This window comes from Ptiloglossa arizonensis, chromosome 6, assembly GCF_051014685.1.
Source record: "Ptiloglossa arizonensis isolate GNS036 chromosome 6, iyPtiAriz1_principal, whole genome shotgun sequence".
NCBI classification, from domain to species: domain Eukaryota; kingdom Metazoa; phylum Arthropoda; class Insecta; order Hymenoptera; family Colletidae; genus Ptiloglossa; species Ptiloglossa arizonensis.
In genome coordinates, this window is record NC_135053.1 from 9088005 (window position 1) to 9110361 (window position 22357).

Genomic DNA, 22357 nt, shown 5'->3' on the forward strand with positions numbered 1-22357 from the left:
GGCTTTACTGGTTAACGAATTCCGGGCAAAAAGATGAATCTTGTTATAATATTAGCAGTACAAAATGTGTTTTCGTTCAGAAATGTCCGTTACGAAAATTGTTTCGATATTCGTTGTAAATTATTCCTAATTTAAACACATCGAATCTGATAATACTTAAATTCTATACGCATAATAGGTAAATTGACTATTAATGTGTGTACCAAACTAAATTACCGATAATTCTCTCGTTTCCACAGTGAACGCGGAAACTGTCATAATTGCCGCATCATGACGTTTTAATTATGTGGAATATTAGAGCAAACGCGTTGGCTAATGTATTAAAATTATTTTATACTTTCGTTTATTTAGTCAACGACTTCGTGTATCGCGACGAAGAAAAAACATAGTTATTCAAGTACACGAAATCGTGACGTACGTATGGGGTGAAAAACAGCTATGTGAAAAAGTGAAGGTTAACGAATTGCTGTTTTATGAACTAAAATTTGCGATCTAATTTAAAAACATGAGCCGGGCGATAATAACTCGGTACATGAATACCAAGATAGTAGAAGGAGAAAATTAAGTGTTATAGAAAATGGGGAGAAAAGAAAGTAACGATCACCTTTTACAGAAGCGTAGAATTTTAAAGAACATATATAGAATATATATATAAGAACATATAAGAATATATATATAATATATCGATCGGGATAAAGTCAAAATAGCAGTCGGATTCACGAGAAAAGAAAGCAAGAAATTTGGTAGTGCGGTGAAAGAATATAGAAAGATTTCGATAAAACATAGTGATTGAAGAATTCTCGGTAAGCGAAGACAAATTGAAGAGGAATGAATAAACCAACAAATAGAGGTCCTCGGAGGCAAGAACCTTGCGAACGAGTCTACAGAGATGAATCTATCTCTGTCGTGTATTCAGCCAACCAGAACACTGGTACTGAGGAGTAATGTGATCGAATTTACGAAAAGGATAAAAGAGATCGGTCGAGAAGAAGAACAGAGACCGCAAACCACATCGTAGTAATCGAAGAAACTGTCAAAAAATGAAGAAAGTACGTGTTTTGATCAGGTTGATAAAAAGTTATTATATCGGTACGTTCACTCTGTACAAATCTGGATTTCGTATGACACGTACTGATCTGAAACAGTAGGATTTGGATTATGATTTCAAACAGTAGAATCACCACAAATCACTACAATCCGGAAGAAATTTTAACGATGTACTCTTTCCTTTCACGCTGATCGATTGCATTATCTTCGACCATTCGAATCCTGTTAATCGCAATTTCCATCGCGTCGCGGTTGCTTTCGTTTCAATCTCTATTTCATCGTTTAAAAATTGAATCGTCAATCCGATACAAAGACTCTTCGAGAGTACTGTCGCTTTCTCTTTTCCATGTTCGCGTTCATGTTCGAAACTCGAGTTCTTCGCTGGATGCGTACGTACACCGATAGGACTCCACGTAAACGTCAAAGAGATGTAACTAGGATACAAATCTTTGAGGAAGTTCTCGCCGTATTACCAGCAGTGATTAAATCCCGTTCATATTAATTATGAGTCCACCGTAACGTTCAGTCAATTACCAACTTAACCGGCACTTTGTTACTAATTAAACCGGTCCCGCTAATTTAATTAGCACTTCCCCGACCCGTTGAAAACGCCAAACGAAAGCGCGCGTTCGTTTCGGTCGAAGCTCGTCTTGAAACCGTCCACGTTTACGAGCGGGGAAACTCGAAAACACCTTCGGGATTTGCGTCACCGTTCAAATCCTTCGTTCTCACCTTACGGTTTTCCATTTTCGAATAAATCCGTATCTCCTCGGACCCCTCGTCGCGGATAATTCATCCACGGCGCGAGTTCACCGGGAGGGATTCTCTGGAAATCGGCAATGGATTCAAACGAAGCGTTCGGGGAACTCTATCGCCGGTTAAATCGAAAATCGGTTACGCGGCAAAGTTACAGCCTCTCGATGCTCCTGTGTCACCGGTTCGTTGTATAGGTACACAGGAAATTTGCATCTTGCGCTTACCTCGAGGCAGCCCGTGCTCGTAACAACGTGGAAAGCCTGTAGCAAGTTCGTTTGACGGAAGAACGACTGCAAACCCGCGAGGAGTATCAGCAAATGGCCTGGCTCCAATTAAGTCGATACAACCCGCGCACGTGTTACAGGGGGAATTAAAACGATTAATTAACCGAACCTGGAAACTCGAAATGAAAATTTCTCCCAGTCGAAACCGGGAAACGTGTACGAAAGTGTTCCCTCCTCGCGTTACAATCGAAAGAATCGCGAGTTCCGTTAAACGGAACTACGTCCGCAGCGAGTTACCCGAATCCTTCGCTTATTCGATTACTCGGTTGTTCGACTTGTGTATCGATTACAGAGAGCAGCAACAGCGATCGTTTCGTTCTTCAGATATCGGTAAATACTATTGAAGAAGATTCCCTCCGTGAAGCAGAACGTAGAAGAAAAATGATTCTCAGAGTTCAAATCGAAGCTGTTGCAAAGCGTCTAATGGCGTGTGTTTCAACGTTTCGACTTCGTGACTCGAAGTTCTCTTCCGGATAAAAACATAGTCTCGACTAGGATCTGATTCTGTTGGTTTAAAATTCGTTTCACATGATTTTTAACAACGATAAGTTTCTACTCTTTAGTAGAAGAGAATGTTTTTTCATCTGTACTGTTGAAACGGTTGCAGGTAATTTTCTTGCTCGCGATATTACGGACCAGTATTACGTTCTTAAGGAAACAAATTTAGGTTTCGTTCAATTACTTTCTACGAGAGTCTTCTCGATTGATAACGAATTTAATATTCTAAATGAACGAAGTGTAATAAGTTACTTCCCCATTGAAGTATTTTCTTTATCTAAAATTGCCAGACTATCACCTTAAACAGCTTCTATTTATGATTATTTAAACAAACTCGATCTTCGCATTGTTCGACCCTAAGAACCCTTAATAACCCCAAGTATCTTAACGAATCTTTGAATGCACATTTATACTTTGAAAAATATATTTGATAGTATGTAAAACTAGAACGTATTGTATTACTGTCGACTTTACCCAGAACCTGGTCAGCAAAAAATGTAATCGTATTTTATTACATTTTGTCTACCAATGAAAAAAATTCTACCCCACTGAATTAGAGGATTGTGATTTTGAATTATTCAAGAGAATGGACCGAATATCGAGAATACAGAATATCCGTGCGATTAATATAGAAATATTTCTATTACGTATATACTACATACCTCAAGTAACACGTTAAAGCTTTTAAAGTGTTGAGTAAAGTATTCGAATTGTAAATAATTTTACAGTTATAAATCTGTTCTTTAATGGCTCCGTTCGTCTTGTCCAAACGAGAGAGTTATTAGAGCAATGACACTGTGATTATTTTTCGTGAGAAAGAGAGAATAACGTGAGCTATCAGCGAGTTGCAGCAATTCGATAACTATTGCCTACGACCCTCCAATCTTATAAGTCGATATCAATAACTCGATATCGATAACTCGATATCAATGACTCTTGCTACGGTTTGTGACCTGAATTGGATTCCCAACACTGACTAGATTTTCTCACTCGTTTTCGATTTACAATTTTCCTACCCTTTACTTTGATACTTTAATTCAGTTATTCGCAAACGAAAAGATTCCAAATCCTAATTAGAAGTTGGACAATTTTAAGTTTGCTCCTACTTGTCCATAGATTGACGTATCTTAAACCCATGGGAGCGCTAAATTTCAGACGAGATTACGGGACGTTGTACAGACAATATTATGTATGCAAAATTCTCATTGACATTTGCGTGTCTATTCGTTAATGTCTACGTGCAATCTTACGAGAACATCTCAAAAGGAGAAATTAGAAACAAAATGGAGCATTAGTCGAGTCGAGTAGTAATATTAATCTCTTCGATCTGTTCAACACGTATTATAGTTATATCTGTGGTAACATTTTATTTATTTTTTTATGTTTTAGTTTTACAAGATAAAATTATTTTGTGTTTACCGATAAGGAGAACCAAAATTCAATGATCGAAACGTTTAAAAAGAGTTCTTTTCTTTTTATATAAAATACTTGAAAATGCATATAAGTTGGATTATTGTTGCTATACAGTGAGCAACGATCTACATCATTATTTACAATTAATTAACTGTTTCAAATTTCTAATCTGAACATGGTCAGCGAACTCAATACTCGAACTTTACCATATTTCTGAATTCTGAACCAATCCAATTTTTCAGGTCAAAAGAATCAATTTCAATTCAACAGAAATCACAGAAAAACAACCATTGTAAAACTAACACTAAAAGTACACGAACGCTCAAGTAAAAACTATCCATGATTTTGCGTTGTAACAGAATTGGGCAATAACTGATTATTTTGCAATTAATTTTACACCCGAGTACTAAAGGTAATCGTAAATTAATGACATGGATCGGTAATAATAAATTATATTTGTAATTTGCAATCGTAAATCAATCATTTGTAATCGTTCGATGAAACATTATTTAAATTTTACTAAGATTATTTAGCTTTAGCGATACACGTCGATCAAAATGTTAGCGATTAATTGTACATTGATGTTTAATGAGTACATTCGCTTTCATTATTTGTGTCGTTTATTAATCATGATCGTTGCTTGCACGGTAATCTAAATTGTTGACTAGATTGCATGTTGCATAACACTTGGTTGTAGCAACCATAAATCGAAATATCTCGTTTCCGTGACTGCAAATTCTAAGTAATAGATCATATGACTATCTGAACGAGTAGTACCTATCGATCGGATCGTATAACTCAAAATTTGTCACGATCGTGAATTAGAATACGTCGATAACAATATTTTCTACGATTCGAAAATGCACGATACATCACCGAGAGGGACGATTTCGATTATCGAAACTAATTATTTGATATTATCGAGCTTGAGAACTTTGGTACTGTGGTCCATAATCTGCAGATTGTCGATACCATTAAACACCAACCTGAGGATTATACAATATTTTGGAACGAAAAGCTTTCTACGTAACTGTTGCTCGAAATTCTATCCCTCGAAAATGGAAACACAATTTCCTCTTTATTTTCGCAATACTAATTTTCAAATTACATCGAACTAACGCGAAACGATAAACAAAGAAAACTGCTGAAAGAGCAACGAGAAACTGTTTAATTTTCATTTATTAAAAGTTCGAATTTCATATCAATCGGACCAAAATATTATATTTACCTTTCCTTTCAAATATCGAATTATTCTCCCTGTCCGGTAAACGATACAGTAATAAATTCGACAATTATGAAAGTTTCGTATATTATTTTTGAACGTAAAGTTATATTTTTAAATAAACTTCGTGCTGTTCGGTAATCGCATTCATCGGCTTGCGCAACGTACGGTAAAATAGTGAGATTGTTGTGTCGTGCAACGATACTGTCGGTAATAATTCAACAAGTAATCGATACGTGTTATGCGGTAGTGTCAAATGATCTTTCTGTCAATTGCACGTGAATACGCGAAATGTGACGATGCTAAACGCGAGTGTACAGAGTGTCCGATTAAGCACATTACACGCGTCAAACAGACCCGAAAATGAAACAAACAAGTGGAACGCAAATTACATACGGGATAAATTAGTATAAACACCCAATTGGTGAACTGTTACTGGTACAAACGTCGGAGAAACTTTTACATATCATCGACAGAAATTAATGGTTCGTGTGTCGGATGGTATTAATAATTGAACGAATACGAGGTTCAAAGATTAATGGACACGAAAATCACTCCGTTTAGCTGTGCAACAGTATCGATGTGTGCACATGAGCTGTTAAAAGATTGATGACTTTTAGGAAATTAATTCTTCCCGAAACATGAAAGTCCCTTCCGACCGAATTTCCCCTCTCAAATTATTTTGCGAGCTGAGAAATCCTATAGCACCGCGACGGTTTCGATTCGATCATTATTTTTATTACAGGATACTACTAATTGGTTTACAATATTTATGGTAGGTGTACGATTTAATATCGGAAAAAAATTAATAAAGTGAAAAAATAACAGAAAAGCGTATATAGTATTTCCGGACGAGAGCATTCGTGAGAAAAATGATCGAGTTTGTTATGTAAAAATAAAAAGAGAAGTTACACGGTGGAAAAAAATATCTGTTCGTTACGTGAACGATAAAACTGTTATTTCCAAGTTAATTTAAAATTTCTGTTATTTCACGGTTTATTCGAAGCACCTGCCGTTTCAAATAAATCGAAATTTCGGTTGTTTTCAAATAACGTTGGACGAAATAAAAGATTGAAATGTTTCAAATATATAGTTAATTATTATTTGTATTTGAAATAAAATTGTCTCCAGTTTGGTTACAAGTCATCGTTGATTTTATAGGCGGGAACGAATGTATCGTGAGATGTATTAGGTTGAATTTGTATAACGGTTCGAACATAATGCACTTTCATTCCTCATCGAGAAAACTGTCGAAAAATGTGGTAAATGTGTTACTAGAATTAGAAAGTTTCGGGAGCGTTTGAAGTTTTGAATACGCTGAATCAGACCCTCATCGACGTCAAAGCATTTGGAACGCCGTACTCTCTAGAACGCTACTTTCGCCATGTAAAACGTGATTTTTACGCTTCCCTCCTTGCAAACATCGTGCCCTTTTTAAAATCTGGACGCGAAGTTGTTCGTTTCCACCGGCACGATTCACGTTTATTTAACATCGGAAAAGCGGAAAAGATTTCTTTTCGGTCATGAAATGAACATTTTTATTCGTTCCCTCAATTTTCGTTAAATATTTCACCGTATATTTCATTTTAATTGCGAAAGATTCCCGCCAATGGTATTTTCAATTCAAAACATACACCGAAATATATTTCCGAACAGAAAAAATAAGTAATGACGATCAACGAAGATTGCACGCACACTACGAAAAATAAAAGAGCGAAATATTTGATTGAGATTCATCGAAACAAATGATTAATCATTTGAAAGGATAAATATGGTATAGAAAGCTTTTCGAAGTGATTTCCTTTAACCGATTTGAATAATTTGATCGTCGTATGTACATTTTAAAATTGTAAATTAAACGGAACATTGATCGAAAATATTCAAGTTATTTCATTGATGATAATCCAGAATAGAATCGGTTCGCGAACCGAAGGTAATAAAACAAAATAAAAAGTGCGATGAAAAATTATGTAATACAGATTAAAGTACAGAGAATCGAAATAAATGAAATTTTCATAGAAAAATGTTGGGCAATTCCGTGAATTGAAGCTTCGTTATTTCTGATTGCTCTGTAAACTGAATTATAACGTCGAGCTTCGTATTGCGACTTGGAAGATTTTATTATACGAAAAGACAGACATGCTCGCCATGCGGAAAACAAGGAATTCGAAGGAAAGCAAATTCAATAACTTGATCGGATATTGTGAAATCCCTGTATCGAAGAATCATTGCGGTCCGGTTGCTCATGGTTCGTCCTTTACCAACCACCGTAAGTCTCGCATTTGCTAAAATCGTTTAAACGTTGCACAATTGAAGGAATCGGAAAAGACAAGCTGCATTTTTTGCCGAACGAACGGTGAACGATACATTTTCTGAAAACTTACAGCGGGTGCAGAAGATATCCTTATAGAATACTATTTTACCGACTATTACAGTGTAAACATCGTATAATTCTAATGTTTGACCGATCGTAAATAACAATATTCTGTCCTTCAATAAAATTCTTACGTACGATTTCTCTCGGGTATTATTTCGAACTATCCATGATATATATTTGTCCTCTTATTAACTTCGTAAATTGCATATCTTTTTTATACCTTCGTTTGTAATAACTTCTTCGTGCACGTGTTTATTTTTTGTCTTTGGTACAAGTAATTGTTACTATTCATTTTAAAGAAAATTTACGCCAGTTCTAAGTATTATTCGATACACAGAGTTGTTTATTTCTATTTTCATTGACATTTATTTCAAATCACGTTTCAGATAATATTATTACGTATATTGCTACAGTTTCTAATAAATAGTTTCTCTGACGATATCCAAAATAAAATAACGGAAACGTTAAGAATGCTTGAGATGAGTTTATCCTATAGTAATTAATATAATTCGGTTTTTTACAAAATAGTAATATTCTGAATTTACAAATCAGTGAAAAACTCCGAGCGCGATGTTTCATATTGTTAACGAGCCACAATTTACGACCCAAGGGATTCATTGACAGATATGGTGAACGAAAAAACATTGAAAAATAATCGAAGAAATGAACGTACAGGGGAAATAAATGAATGCACTGGACGATTAATCATTCTGAAATTCGAATAAAAATGATTAATACACCGAAATTATACATAGCTTTGGTAAAATTTATTGAAAATGGAAATTTTGTTACAATTTATTACGAATGTATGGGAAACCTGTATCGTGATATAGAAAAAAAGTTAGTAACGATAAAATTACAGGATCGATGCTTAACGAATACACTGGGGGTTTTCACAATGGACTTAAATGCAATTAAAGGATATCAATTAACGCCCGAGAAATAAAAATTGAAATAACAGTCTAAATTTGTATAATTATAATTTCGTTAATAATCAAAGCAATTTATTGTAGACCGCTCCCTTTGTTTTCAGCAACAAATCTGAATGCAACAACGCAGTGACTCTGGTTAAGCGAGAGTGCGAAGCAATTTTGAAAGTGACACGAGAAAATACCGAGAAACAATTTCACGAATTAATCAAGCTGTGCAACGAAACTAGAGAACAGGTACATTAAATACCTAATTAAAAACTTAATTTCAATTTTGAATGTAACGGAAGTAACGTGTACAGAATGAGTCGTTTCAAATTACCATTAATACAATACTAACGAAAGAGATAGGTTGTTGGGACACGATTACCATATGACTAAGTAAGGAAAATATATACAGTTGAGTTCTAATCTCTCAACCCATTCAATTACACAATACGAAACAATTGTAAGAACATAGAGACACCGACTTACGATGCGGTGAAGATTTGATTACAATAGAGAGGCTGTATACAAAATTGACATTAAACCCTTAACAGTTCATTGAAAGTGACGAAATCAACGAAATATTTATTCTTGTTTACGTTCGAAAGTAATACCAAGTGTTGCAAGGAATTGGGTACAATACTCGTATATTCTACACGTTTTTCCCCTGTTGTTTATTACCTTCTACTTAACAAGTAGTTCCTGTATGCTATAAAACAAGTGTGTTATACAAAGTAGACCCTTACAGCCTTAAGCGTCTCCGAGGTACATTAAACCGTTAAAGGGTTAATAATAATGTAACAGTATACTGTACTTTACGACGTAACATCTAAAACTATAACTATCGCCGCGATACTGAAACACGATAGTACACTGAAATTCGGAAAAGTAATGCACCTAATTACGGCAAATTGTGTCTCGCTACACGCACAACTTTTATTTAATCGATATTTCTCTAGAGATAACAATTCGTGTAAACTGAAGCAATAATTTCGAATGATTATACCGTATATATGCAACTATATTTATTTTAAAACGAAATGGAGAACAGCGAGATCTTACATCGGTGATAAAAGAACCCTATTTTTCAATGCACGATTTGATCATTTTCATGAAGAAGCTAGAAATAATGTCGTTAACCTTTTAACGTTACGTTATTATACAGTTTCGTAATTCTTAGCAGAGAATTGAACTTCTTCCTCAATGTACAATCCACGGAGATAAAACTTTCTACCTTTATTACGACAGGAAGTTGAAAATACAAAGGATATTCGAATTTTCCTTGGTAGCATGGACAGTAGTTCGAAAAGTTTCAGATGCAATAGCGATGCTACATGCATCGTAAACCAACATCAAAGCACTTTTTTTAATTGATATGCATTCACTCTGACGTTGTAGCCAACTTTTTTTTACAGATACTGGATCGCAAAAAGTCCATCCTTTGAAACGTCGCCTTTCTGACACGTGAAATCGAACTTGTTACCTTTTCGTTACCTTTTGAATATTCAGTGTCCGAACAGAATTCCAAGCGGCCCATATATACACCTCTACGTTCCTAAACCACGACTTTTATTCGTGCTTCCTTCCCGCCAATACTTGTAATTCTACTGTTAATTCTACCAACAAACTGTGTCCAATACGCAAGATATCTTGAAATTTTCCAAACAGATTCTATCGATAAGTTTCACGAACGGAAGAATAAATTTATGTTTAACGTAATTTATAGTGTAATATTATCGATTATTTTATAAGTATTTTTTATTTTATACGTCAACATATTGTGGAAAAATATTATAAGGATTATTACTATGAGTGTATACGTGTAACGCTATCGTAACTAAATTTAACACTGAAACTAAATTTATCAACAACTTCCAACATCGACCAAAGACACTACTTCCTTCTTTAGATCGTCAGAGGTAATCGATCCAGCTTTCGTTGGTACAAACATTCGACATTAAAATGTCGAGTTCTATATAAGACCGATATATTATATAAGACCTTGTAACAAATTCTAGATCTATTTAAACAACAATTTTTTCTTATATTACTCATAAAACATCGGCACAATTCGATCGAAAAATTGTCAAACTCTCCATGTAGAATAGTTCATTTTCTAGAATTTTTTAATCGTTTCGAAACGATGAAGCCTTATAAATTTTCGAGAATCTTTGCACAATATAGGATACTCTGTTAAACCACTTTGTGAGACGACTTAAAGTTCATTGGCAATTTCCAGTCTATAGCGCAAACTGTACAAGTGTTGTTAAAGAGAATACCCTCACAGGGAAGAAACTCTGTTGGCAACAATTTCGATATACTTCGAACCAAATTTTCTTGTAAGTCGAAAACACGTCAGTCATACGTCTATCTTAGTTTCTGGATGACGTACGTCAGATCCGGTTACCCTTCTTTCTGACCGAGATAAAGGGAAGCTAAAAGAAGAGAGACTACTTCCGGCAGCTTAAATTAATCGATAGCTCTTACGGTAACTTTCCAATGAATAATAAAAGTATTCCCAAATATAGTAACTTTCTCTAGAAAACATGTCAATTTACAAAACTAATATTCTGTAATTATATTATGTAAATATTATACTCTTTCCTTCTAACTTTTCTTACATTCGATAATCACCTTCGATTATCGAATCAAACTGTCACAAATTTCATAGAAGCGAAAGAATATTAAAATATAAATTAGAAACTTACATTTCCTTGTTCACCCACTGTAAACTCTTACTTCGTTGATCCAACCTTACGTACCAAAACTCCTGTCTAATATATTCGGTTGTTCCTCAAGTCATTTCGTTTTCCAAAATGGAGAATATATAATTTAATAAAATGTTTGTACACTCTAAAAAAATCGTGTTTCATTTTCACCAAAAAAAAAAAAAAAAAACAAAATGACTTTCCGTACAACCTGATAGAATACAAAAGAAAAAATTCATTAAAAAGCCGAAAGATCCACATTCCTCGTGTTTCTTTTTAATAATTTACCCATCCTTAGTATCTTACGCAAGAGAAATATACATCTCCCGAAGATATTCTTCCAAAAAGGACCATACGAACATACGATGATACGATCGAAGTGACAAGTCACGTATCGTCCGCTCTTGAACCAGGTACCTAATTTGTTCTCCTATGGAACACTTCCGGCGAATGTTCAGTATCGGTGGACGCAAGGGATATTTCTTTGTCCCGATAAACCCGGTAACGTTGCTCCTCGTGGTGGTTTCTCTGTTCAATTAAGTTCGCGTTATGTTTCATACAGATCGATAGGTAGCTCTCTGGAACGACGTAACACCGGGATTCACGAGCGCTGTTGCGCGTGATTAATAGCGAAAGTGTCTGGCTAATCCCTGAACTTTTCCTTCGGCTAAATTCTCTTTCCCTGGTATCGACCTCTTTTCTTTTCTTTTTTTTTTTTTTCCAGTTCTTACCGCGAGGACCGGCCGCGCTCGCGGCAATTTTCTAACAGGACGCCGGGAGCGAACGCCACTCGCGTAAAACGAAGTTAACGCGAAAGTTTTACGATCGCCCGCATTAACGAGACCCAGATCTGCCAGGGCCACGTCCACCGGACGTAGTAACGCGGGACGCGGCATCGTTCTCGGTGAAATGCAAACCCTGTATCGAGAAAACGAACAGGCGTCCCGACGAAAGCTCTTAAAGCGTTAATTGTTCGTCACCGAGCATCGTCCGACTATAAAGGCGTTCAATCGCGAGAGACAACCTCGCGTGCCATAATAGCCTACCATCGACTACGAACTCGGCTACCATTTAACGGAGAAAACATTGAACTTGGCCCCCTTGACAGTGAACGCGGCTAGAAAATTTGTTTTTCAGCTGGACGAGTCGCAGTAGTGGGCAATTTTTACATTGCGTATTCTATCGAAACGTTACCAGGTTGACGCGTCAGTTTTCTGTATTTAAGGACGATCTCGATAGTCTTCCAATTTGTAACGCGAACAGTCAAAATATTCGATAGTTTATCGGGGTACTTGTGATTTTACAGCATCGTTAAGGACAGAAACGTTATTTGAAAGTTTACAAGTGTCAGGGTGTGTTTCTTGCGAAGCCTTTAAAAAGGCGTATGTTCGAAATGTTCACAAGTGACCATCATAGCGTTTAACGCGTTAATTATTCGTCACCGAGCATCGTCCCACTATAAAGGCGTTCAATCGCGAGAGACAACCTCGCGTGCCATAATAGCCTACCATCGACTACGAACTCGGCTACCATTTAACGGAGAAAACATTGAACTTGGCCCCCTTGACAGTGAACGCGGCTAGAAAATTTGTTTTTCAGCTGAACGAGTCGTAGTAGTGGGCAATTTTTACATTGCGTATTCTATCGAAACGTTACCAGGTTGACGCGTCAGTTTTCTGCATTTAAGGACGATCTCGATAGTCTTCCAATTTGTAACGCGAACAGTCAAAATATTCGATAGTTTATCGGGGTACTTGTGATTTTACAGCATCGTTAAGGACAGAAACGTTATTTGAAAGTTTACAAGTGTCAGGGTGTGTTTCTTGCGAAGCCTTTAAAAAGGCGTATGTTCGAAATGTTCACAAGTGACCATCATAGCGTTTAACGCGTTAATTGTTCGTCACCGAGCATCGTCGGACCGTAAAGTAGAAAAACGGCAGAGTGCCAATTTTACGAATCCAAATGGGTATAATTATAAATTGTTACTGGTTCTTTGGGCTGGGTTATTATTGGTTTTTAAATTCGCGGTAATTCTAGTACGCGATTAATGCAAAGAGAATGCAGTAACAAGGATATTGTATCGTTTGCTGATTAATGTGAAATTTACGACAAAGTTTACTTTGAAGTTCAATTTCTCGAAACGGTACCACGAAACGCGTAGTTCGTTAACGGTTATCTTTTAAAATTATTCACGATGTTTCGAAACAACGTTGAAACGAATGTGAGAAATATCGCGCGCAGGGAAACGGAGAACATTTTTTAAAATGAGTAAGAGATTCAAAAATTTAGCGTATAATTCGCAAGTACGGTCACATCGGTTACGTACAATAATACTGTTGAAACAATTATGACGTGGATTGACATTACCTCCAACTTTTTCGGATAGGTAAAATTTCAATCTGTATGGACAAACTTTTGTTCTTTTAATAGGAGACTCGATTAGGGGAACAGATAGAAACGTACCAGGCCTCTCGACGCGAGTACGAAAACCGAAGTTTTGAACTGGCAAACCTACTTGAAACTTTAAAACGTTTCGACGTGGATGTTAGCTCGCTCTGTCAACTTGTGGCAGAAGGTACGTATTATCCGCCACTCCTGAATTCCTTCGTGTAAGTCTTCTGTATCCGCTTGGAGCAGCTCTGAAGAACTTGACCGAACCGGGAAACTTATTCGAGGAAAGCATGAAGAATTTGAGACAGCTCACTTGGACCACGAAATGCGAAAAGGATGAATCAGAACTGATTTTATTAAGGGAGCAGAATTCCGTTTTAAAAGAGGTCGTAAAGAATCTTAAAAGAAAGGTTAGCATCTTTTGTTCTCGTTTAAAAGAGAATCGCGACACACAAGTCGAATATAAATGCGAAACTCTACCTAGAGGTAGAGTTTAAGATAATCTTATCGTTTAAGATAATCGTTCAGAAATCCGTTTGAAAATTAAAATTGGAAACTGAATTTATATTTATACGAAGTATTATCAGCGCGAGAATATTTCTACCGGGATTAACTGATGCGAGTCAAAGATAAATTAACATTGTCAAGAGAATATAATCCGTTGGCGTAAACGAGTATACAAAAAATATGGCAACAGATAACTTGAATTTTGAAAATTAAAACGGAACCAATGCGTAGAGAATACCGAAAAGTATTAACAATCTCATGTTTCTTAAGAAATCGAAGTATAAACGAAGATTAAAGAAAAAGTAAAATTTGAAAGATGTATTCTTTAGAAAATACTTGACTAATTCTGTTAGATGCATCCTTTAGTTTCGTAATGTAATATATATCCTCATACATGTACACATAATATAAAAAGAAATATATATAATATAAAATATATAAAAGACAATTATAAGAAATAGTACTTTGATATGCCAGCGACACCTTTTTCTCTTTGACCGCAATTTACAATTAATGGAATTACATTCTTTAATAATAATCGTTGTCGCAAACTAAATCCAAACGTTAAATTACTGTATCGCAAACTTCAGTGTTAGATAACTATTTATCATAGTTATATATAGTTCAATATTTAATTGTTCATTGTTAGATAAAATCGACGAATTTTGCCAGGTGAAAATAAGACACGATCAATTTTAAGCTGTTGTGAACGTACCAAGAGGCCATTGAATATTTTTCGTTGCCTTAATATCGAAAATACGAGCCACAAAATTATACTATCGAAAAATTACGCCTCCTTCGACTCGTATGTACTAAAATCCCTTTTAACGAATACATTTTACGTCGTTCCATTTCGAAGACGCATAATCGTAAACAGTCAAGTCCATCGAGAAAAAAAAAAAGCAATAACGTTACACTTTTACCGAAATTGATATTGCGCACGTACCCGACATTATTTACGATTACCTTCCTTAATTTATTAAACGAGATTTCGAAAACATTACCGTTGCCTTCAAGCTTCATTTCCTCGTAATATTCCCTAAATCTGATTCGATGAAACATAAAAGTCGTGATCACTTACGATGTCGAATCAATTCGAGTAAAGGATATTCGACGATTCGAAAATTCAAAAGAATTCGAAACTTTGCACAAACGTAGTTCTAGTGACGTTATTAATGGGTTCGTTTTACATTTTGACAGAGAAGCGATTCCAGGAGTGAAAACATCCCTTTAAAAAAAGTATAAGTTTACGCATTATTGTAAATACGTTTAAAACCATATAAAATATGAATAAAAATGATTACGAAATAATTTTCAACAAACTCTTTCTTTCCAAAGAAAGGAAGGTCTTTACTCTCCCCCAAAGAATTCTTTTCCTCCATATTGTGGAATATCAAATGTCATAAAACCTTACATTAAACCTTTTTTTCATATCGTATATGGTTTTAAAGATATTTACGATAATAGGTAAACACATATTTTCTTCAAGGGGATGTTTTCACCCCTAGAACCGTTTCTTCGCCAAAACCAAAAACAAAGATTTGTTAATAGAGTTAGTTAAACCACGTTCGTAGAGTTGAACATTTTTTTGAATTTTCAAGTTATCAACATTCCTCGTAAGACTATATTTTCGTTTCGGTTTCGTGTACTATTCTTACCACACGTTTCAAGTTATTTTGTAAAATTCTTTAAACAGTTTCAGACACAGCAACCACCGCGCAATGAAATTCCAGAAAGAGAAAACGAACAACGGGGCGGTTCTGTTTCCGATGAAACAAAAATTACCTCGAGAAGTCTCGGTTGCAACTTACCAAACACGTTGACGCGTAACGGAAACTGTTCTCCAAGTGTTGATAACTCCACGGGCTCGGTCATGGAAGAAACATACGACGATTACGATACCGGAAGACGCGACGACGAGAAAACGAGTGTAACTACCGCGCGCGAAAGGGACGAGAATCGAAAGAAGAAATTTGATAACGAGAGCAGGATAATCGATGAACGTGGAAGAGTAATGTGCATCGAATCGCATTCGAACGGATCGTTTTACGAGGAGTACATCCTGAAAATGTCGATCGGTGGAGAGATTAAACTTAAATGTCCGGTTTTGTTAAATAATAACGATGTAGCTGTTAAAATGGAATTCGTGGACGACGAGGTAGAATACGAGAGAGCCCCGCTGGACAGAATCATGATATTTTTCAAAAATATATACGCGTCGGTGAACGTTAAACAAAGTGGCGTATCCTGTGGCACGCAAACGATAAAATTGAAAACATCGAACAACTTCGCGCAAACGACATTAACCGGACTACATTCATTTTCTCGCTTAAACGTCGGCGCCAGGGTGAGTAAACAAATTTCTAAATTTTTATTTCGTTCTTCCGCGTATTCGAAGACTCGACTATTCGTTACGAACGAAGTAACAGAATATTATATCGATCTTCGCCGAGAATCGAAAAATCGTATTGAATAATATTGCAAAATAATCGCAAAACTTTTTTCTAGCTTACGCTTAACGACAAAACGAACGATTAAGTTTATTGTTCATCGAAATTTCCGAGTATCGATCGTGTTTACGTGAAATATTTATTTCGAGCTTCCATTGGCATTGTATTTATTTTACATGATTGTAAACACAAGTTTTACTCAGAAGCCTCGCGATTATTAATTACAAAAACATTGGCTGTGCCAGACACAATTCATTATATACTTGTATTTCGAACAGTACCATTGAAAAAACGTACATCAATTTCTCCGCAATGGTTCGTACAAAATGTAGACTTTGATTTCTCGAATCAAACAGATGCTCAATAGCGAAAAACGTGCGATAGAGAGATGTCTGTCTAATTTGGAAGGAACCGTCAAGACTCTAAAATTCAGCGCATTGGATCAAGCTCGAACCATGATCGACAAGGATTCGCACTTCCTTGGAAATGGTGAATTCTTCGAGTGTATCAGGGCATTGAGTCAATAACTGTGCATAACAATGTCTACCATTCTCTGAAGTGCATGAATAATAACATTACAATGATATTTTTAACACGTAATTAGTGTCGAACTAGGTTTGTCGTTACAACCGTGATAATACTCTCGCCATTTAATTGTACATAAAAAAATACCACTAGGAGCAATTGGTACACTTGACCAAGTGTTTAAAAAGACATTAGCCGTTTTGTTTGTCAATAAAAATGTTATCGGATGAATCTTATAGGATAGCTATACACGCAGAGATGTACATTACTTATGGTGTACATAGTCATATATTTAATAATATATATAATTGTATTTAAAATCTTAACAATTATCACACTATTCTGAGTAAGAATTGAACATTTTTTTGTTTTCATCAAATATAGAGGTGCAAACTACTATGTCCTTATATATCGGTAAATTTTATTTTAAACAATCTCAAAAAAACACTCATCTCGTTAAATTGAAGTGCAATCTCATTACAGACGTATAAGTGGAAAATTGATTAAAAATGTGAAATGCAATGCGTGGAAAAATACATGTATGTGTAAACTTTAAAAGGTAGATCCTTCGCTTCATCTTTCGTATAGTTCTCTCGATCGAGACACATAGAAATAGTGTATAATTCGTGTACTCTCGATTTGACATAAAAAAACAAATAATTAATCTACGTTTCTCTTTAAGTAACTGAAAATTTGATTTGTAATAAACTATTTCTTACAATTACATTTACTTCTTTTGGCAAATAAAATAAATAGTTTCAACATGCACTATATATCTTAATTACTTATGTGTTGATTCTCAAATCTTAGAAAGACAATATCAGAAACAGGCAAAGGCTTAGATTCAATCTTTGTGTAAAATACTTTTAAAAAACACGATGTTTAAAAAGGTCCAGGAAAAGGCGATATTACGTTAAAATACGATAATAGGTTGGAGGAATGTTATTACATACTAATACATATGCTTTCGTAACCCTGCTCTTTCCCATTCTCTTTCTTTCATCTTCTTTGTTTCTTCACTAATATCCTACCTTTGTTATCAAAAAGATTCAAAACTGATTGCTAGATACTTATTTATACCTATGCTATCCTCCTCTTGTCGCTTACTTTTGAGTATACAATAAATTGTTTCTAAAAAAGGAAAAAATTTTCTTCGGCAGCACTGAATTTATATTTTCTGTTTCTTATGTCTGTTCGAGAATGTTCGATTATAGTCGACATGTTGGGCCTGGCACTAAGAGTTTGCATTTCTAGTAATACTTTGAACGACGCGCTGTCCCCACCAAGCTTCAAGATTGAATGGCTCAAAATCTGTAAATATTCCAGACAAATCGATGATTTGGAATTAATATATCCTAAGAAACGATAACGTAATTGCAATTTACCTTTCAACTGTGGATTTGGTTCTCGTTCTTGATAATACGTGACAGATGCTCCATTCCTATAATTAGAAGAATTGCTGTGTGGTTGATTGTGACACATATCTAGTTCTCTAGATACTGTGTTCCATGCTGTAACAATGATATTTCGATAAAAAATATCTGCCGTTAGAAAAAATTTAATTTATAGCGAATACAAATCAATAACCTATACTCACAATCATAAATATACTTAATTAGGTCAAAATGTTGAGCTAATGTTTCAGGTTGATGTCGCGATGGAATCGAAGATGGTCTCTTTCCATTCATCGCCGTCATTTGTGATCTACCGCTATAAACAAAACGAATAAAAGATTCACCAATATTGATCACTATTAAACGAATACAATATAACCGCAAAATATATTCACCGTTTTAAAAGCGGCGACATTTAACCAAGTTACCGTAATATAGTTCATTGGATCTATTTTAAGATTTAACGATCTTATGACAGTTAAAATAAACATAATTACGAGATACTCAACGACGGATGCGTTAACATTTGACATAATTAGCGAATAATCTATCATAAAAAATTAAAACATGCGCATAAAATTCAAACACAAGATTCATAACAATAATATTTATTACAATCTGTTGACATATGTTAAAATGATTAGACCCTGCATACTAGAAGCGACTAGACGCCATTTTATTGAAATATAACACAATTCATAACCTTCCTTTCCACGCACTGATATCACATTTAATATTCAATGTATAGAACAAAATAAAAAATTATTTCCAAATTATTAAACAAATCAATAAATAGAAAAATGTTCCATATATTTTCATTAATTAATATCAATCAAATAAATCGCACTACGCAAGTCTATCGCTTTTTGTCAGAAGCCACGTATATATATATATATATATATATATATACATATATATGTGTATATATATATATATATATATACATTGAATGCGTGAGTAATACATCTTTCCAGGAACATTTCCTTCATTGATTGCGATAAAATGCAATGTTGAAGCATTACTACTGACTACGTAAAACGTGCGATCCTATCGCAAAATGCATCGATTGTCAAGAAAATGACGAAAGAATTAATTTTACAAAGCCTACTTTCAAAGAGAAAAGGTCGGTGGAAAAGATGGCGGTTCTTGCATGACAGTTAATGCACTGCTCTCTGGTTCCCGCCTGTTCCTTCTTCTAACCGTTGAATACTGTTGCTTCTATAATTCTCACGGCAATAGATCGACTGGCGATTTGCCAAAAATAAGCACGAGATTACGTAGATGAGAAACAATTTCGCGCAAGATGAAGATCAGAACGAAACGGTTAAATGCAGAGACGCGGGAACGAAGAAAGTAACTTTTACGATAAATACCTCATTTTCTCCGTTCTACGATGCACTACTTCACCACCAGTACGCCGTCGAGACTGCAGCTTTGCGATTTAATTTTTGAATCACTTTTTATTAACAAGCGCACAAATGTTTCAGGGAAACCAAAAGTCGCGAAGCTGTGACAAGACAGAAAGTTTGTTTCTCACAACAGCTGCAGGAAGCTTTCGACAAGAAGAACTGTCAACAATAATCGCTTGAATACAAGGATCGGAAGGTAATGTAGAAAAACAGTGATGACAGTTTCCTAGATAATCTCAAGATGTCGTCGTAAGATGGCGCAACACCATCATTTTTACACAGCATTACTAAATTGTTTTACAAAACGAGGTACGATAGAAACGAGGTACGTATACGAATCAAACACAGAATAGATGTTTCATATTGCGTGAAGTCGTGTCACAAACAATATAGAATAAACATAGAAATATAGAACAAATTAATCGGCTTGCGAACTTAGAATTGTTTCTTAACATATAAAAGTGTATAATGTATTGTAACACGTACAATAAATTATATCGAGGACCTTGAATAAATTTCTACTCCTGTTAACGCTGATAGTTTATTCTCGTCCTGATCGATAACGTTGGAAACGACATTGAAATGGTAAATGGTCTTAAGAGCACCTGACACGTTTAACATCAAAAAGCGTTGCTGCAATGCCTATCTTGTTTCTCGTGTGTGATAAAAACTCCCCCAGAAGACGAAACGTCCATTCTGTATCTCGTTTGTATTTGTACTTTTTGTTTTGCTATAAATAAAACCTCCTTACCGTTTTCGTGTCACAACCAACGTTGTCGGTTCAGAACCAAATGCGATTGTAGCGCTTGTAGTGGGAAGAATTGAAACAAGCAGTTCCGGAACATATTTCTTGTTCCATCTATGCAGCTACTCGAAGAAAATACTGTATCGATAAGTTCAATTCAATTTTACAGTTTGGTGTGGCTGTAGATGGAACTTGCAATATTCCAAACATATAAAATTAAGTGAACCTTGGAAGATATTAGCAAGGTTCTAAACTACATGAAATTTTGAATATTTTCAAAGTCACAGTTGCCTCGGTACCGTGCAAAAATGTTTCAATTTTCATCGCAGGCAAATCTGAAAGGAAGATACAGTCCAAAATATATGAACACGTCGTTCGAGACACACGGATGAATTTTTTAATAAAATTGCGCGACTGCGGAAAAATGTGGTCTCACGCGTCATTCGTTATACAGATGCAATTATAAATAATGAAAAAGGTCGCTGATTGCGACGCAAGCTCGTAATTTTGAGGTCACGATAATGTCGACTTTCTCGATAAAATCTATAGTTAACGATAGGCTGCTTCGAAACTGTCGAAAGTAACATTTCGAAAAGTTCCACTAGGAAACGGATCATCTTAACGTCTTGTTTATTTTACCTAATTTTTGATCATTAGTAGTAAATGAAAGAAACGAATGTCGAGGACAGAAGCACTATTAAGGTACTTCCGTTTGAAAATTGATAATTATCGAGTTATAAAAACGAAATGATGCGTTCGTGACGAGAACACGATCTGAAAAACATTTAAAGTACAAAAGTAGTGGAAGAAAGAAATCAGATCGTATTAACATCTTTTCTATTTTGCTTAGTTTTTTATCGTTAGAAATCAATGAAAGAAACGAATGTCGAGGGCAAAAGTACTATTAAGATACTTCCGTTTTAAAATTGATAGTTATCGAGGTATAAAAACGAAAAGATGCGTTCGCGTCGAGTGCATAACCTAAAAAAGTGTTCGAAGCGCAAAAGTAATGGAAGAAAGAAATTCTGACTCGAAACAGAATAAAGAAAACGAGTAAAAGATAAAGATTAAAGGGAATCGTACAATGTATACCTTTCACGCGTATCTAGATACCTATTCGTAGGAAAGTTTCGAGCCACGTCAACGCAGTCGTATCTTGCGCGACTTTAGCTGGCATTAAATCGTCCGGAGTGAAACTTGTACTTAGGGTGAGAACTATGTTCGGTAATAAGCACCATTTGCTTTCCAACAAACAAGTTTGCAAACTAGAATTCCTAAAAGTTCCGTATCGTTGCGTTTTCCGAGCCACGGAGTTACGATCGAAGTACAATATTGATATAAATTTATCGGGTTCTTCGGAAAGTCGTTTCGTTTTTTTTTTTTTTTTTTGATGAAAATGAAATACGATTTTTTTAAAGTGTACAAACATTTGATCAAATTATACGTTCTCCATTTTGGAAAACGAAACGACTTTCCGAACAACCGAATATTTAAACGACACGATAGTCCCGTTTTACACCGTTGGGAGCACACGATCTTAACAAACGTCCCTTGAACGTGGATAAAGCCACGAGGAAATATTTTGTCATTAATGATACCATAGCGGTTATCGTATTCCCAAATACCGATTTTAACCCTTTGCACTCGAAGCGTTTTTGCTACCTGGAACTGACGCCTCGATGAAATCTTTTAAATCGGAAAAATTCATACGCAATGG

At 35.3% G+C, this 22357-nt stretch overlaps 2 protein-coding genes across 4 annotated transcripts in view; one reads left to right on the forward strand and one right to left on the reverse strand.

Moving 5' to 3' along the window:
* Positions 1-17202, forward strand: part of LOC143148374 (uncharacterized) — a 39978-nt gene extending 22776 nt beyond the window's left edge. Inside the window, exons 4-10 of the mRNA XM_076314668.1 lie at positions 8631-8763; positions 13650-13794; positions 13857-14020; positions 15814-16582; positions 16761-16882; positions 16924-17056; positions 17183-17202. Of these exons, the coding sequence (XP_076170783.1) occupies positions 8631-8763; positions 13650-13794; positions 13857-14020; positions 15814-16582; positions 16761-16882; positions 16924-17056; positions 17183-17202 (1486 nt within the window). The remainder of the gene's footprint in view (positions 1-8630; positions 8764-13649; positions 13795-13856; positions 14021-15813; positions 16583-16760; positions 16883-16923; positions 17057-17182) is intronic.
* Positions 16805-20043, reverse strand: LOC143147948 (MAPK regulated corepressor interacting protein 2). 3 transcript variants are annotated; one of them, XM_076313714.1, is made up of 4 exons: positions 19860-20043; positions 18690-18802; positions 18478-18603; positions 16805-18403 (listed from the first exon to the last, which is right to left on the reverse strand). In XM_076313714.1, exons 1-4 carry the CDS (start codon positions 19862-19864, stop codon positions 18327-18329), a joined length of 321 nt encoding a protein of 106 aa, XP_076169829.1. In that variant the 5' UTR covers positions 19865-20043; the 3' UTR covers positions 16805-18326. The 3 variants fall into 3 exon arrangements, with proteins under 3 accessions (XP_076169829.1, XP_076169830.1, XP_076169828.1); XM_076313715.1 differs by lacking the exon at positions 19860-20043 and adding an exon at positions 19595-19710; XM_076313713.1 differs by lacking the exon at positions 19860-20043 and adding an exon at positions 18882-19220.
* Between the last annotated feature and the right edge of the window lie 2314 nt (positions 20044-22357).

Coding starts and splice junctions, on each gene's coding strand:
- LOC143147948 (XM_076313713.1), bottom strand. CDS start 18,901: ATGTCGCCGCTTTTAAAACG. Junction 18,803..18,881: donor ATGTCGCCGCTTTTAAAACG/GTGAATATATTT, acceptor TTTTGTTTATAG/CGGTAGATCACAAATGACGG. Junction 18,604..18,689: donor AATTAAGTATATTTATGATT/GTGAGTATAGGT, acceptor TCATTGTTACAG/CATGGAACACAGTATCTAGA.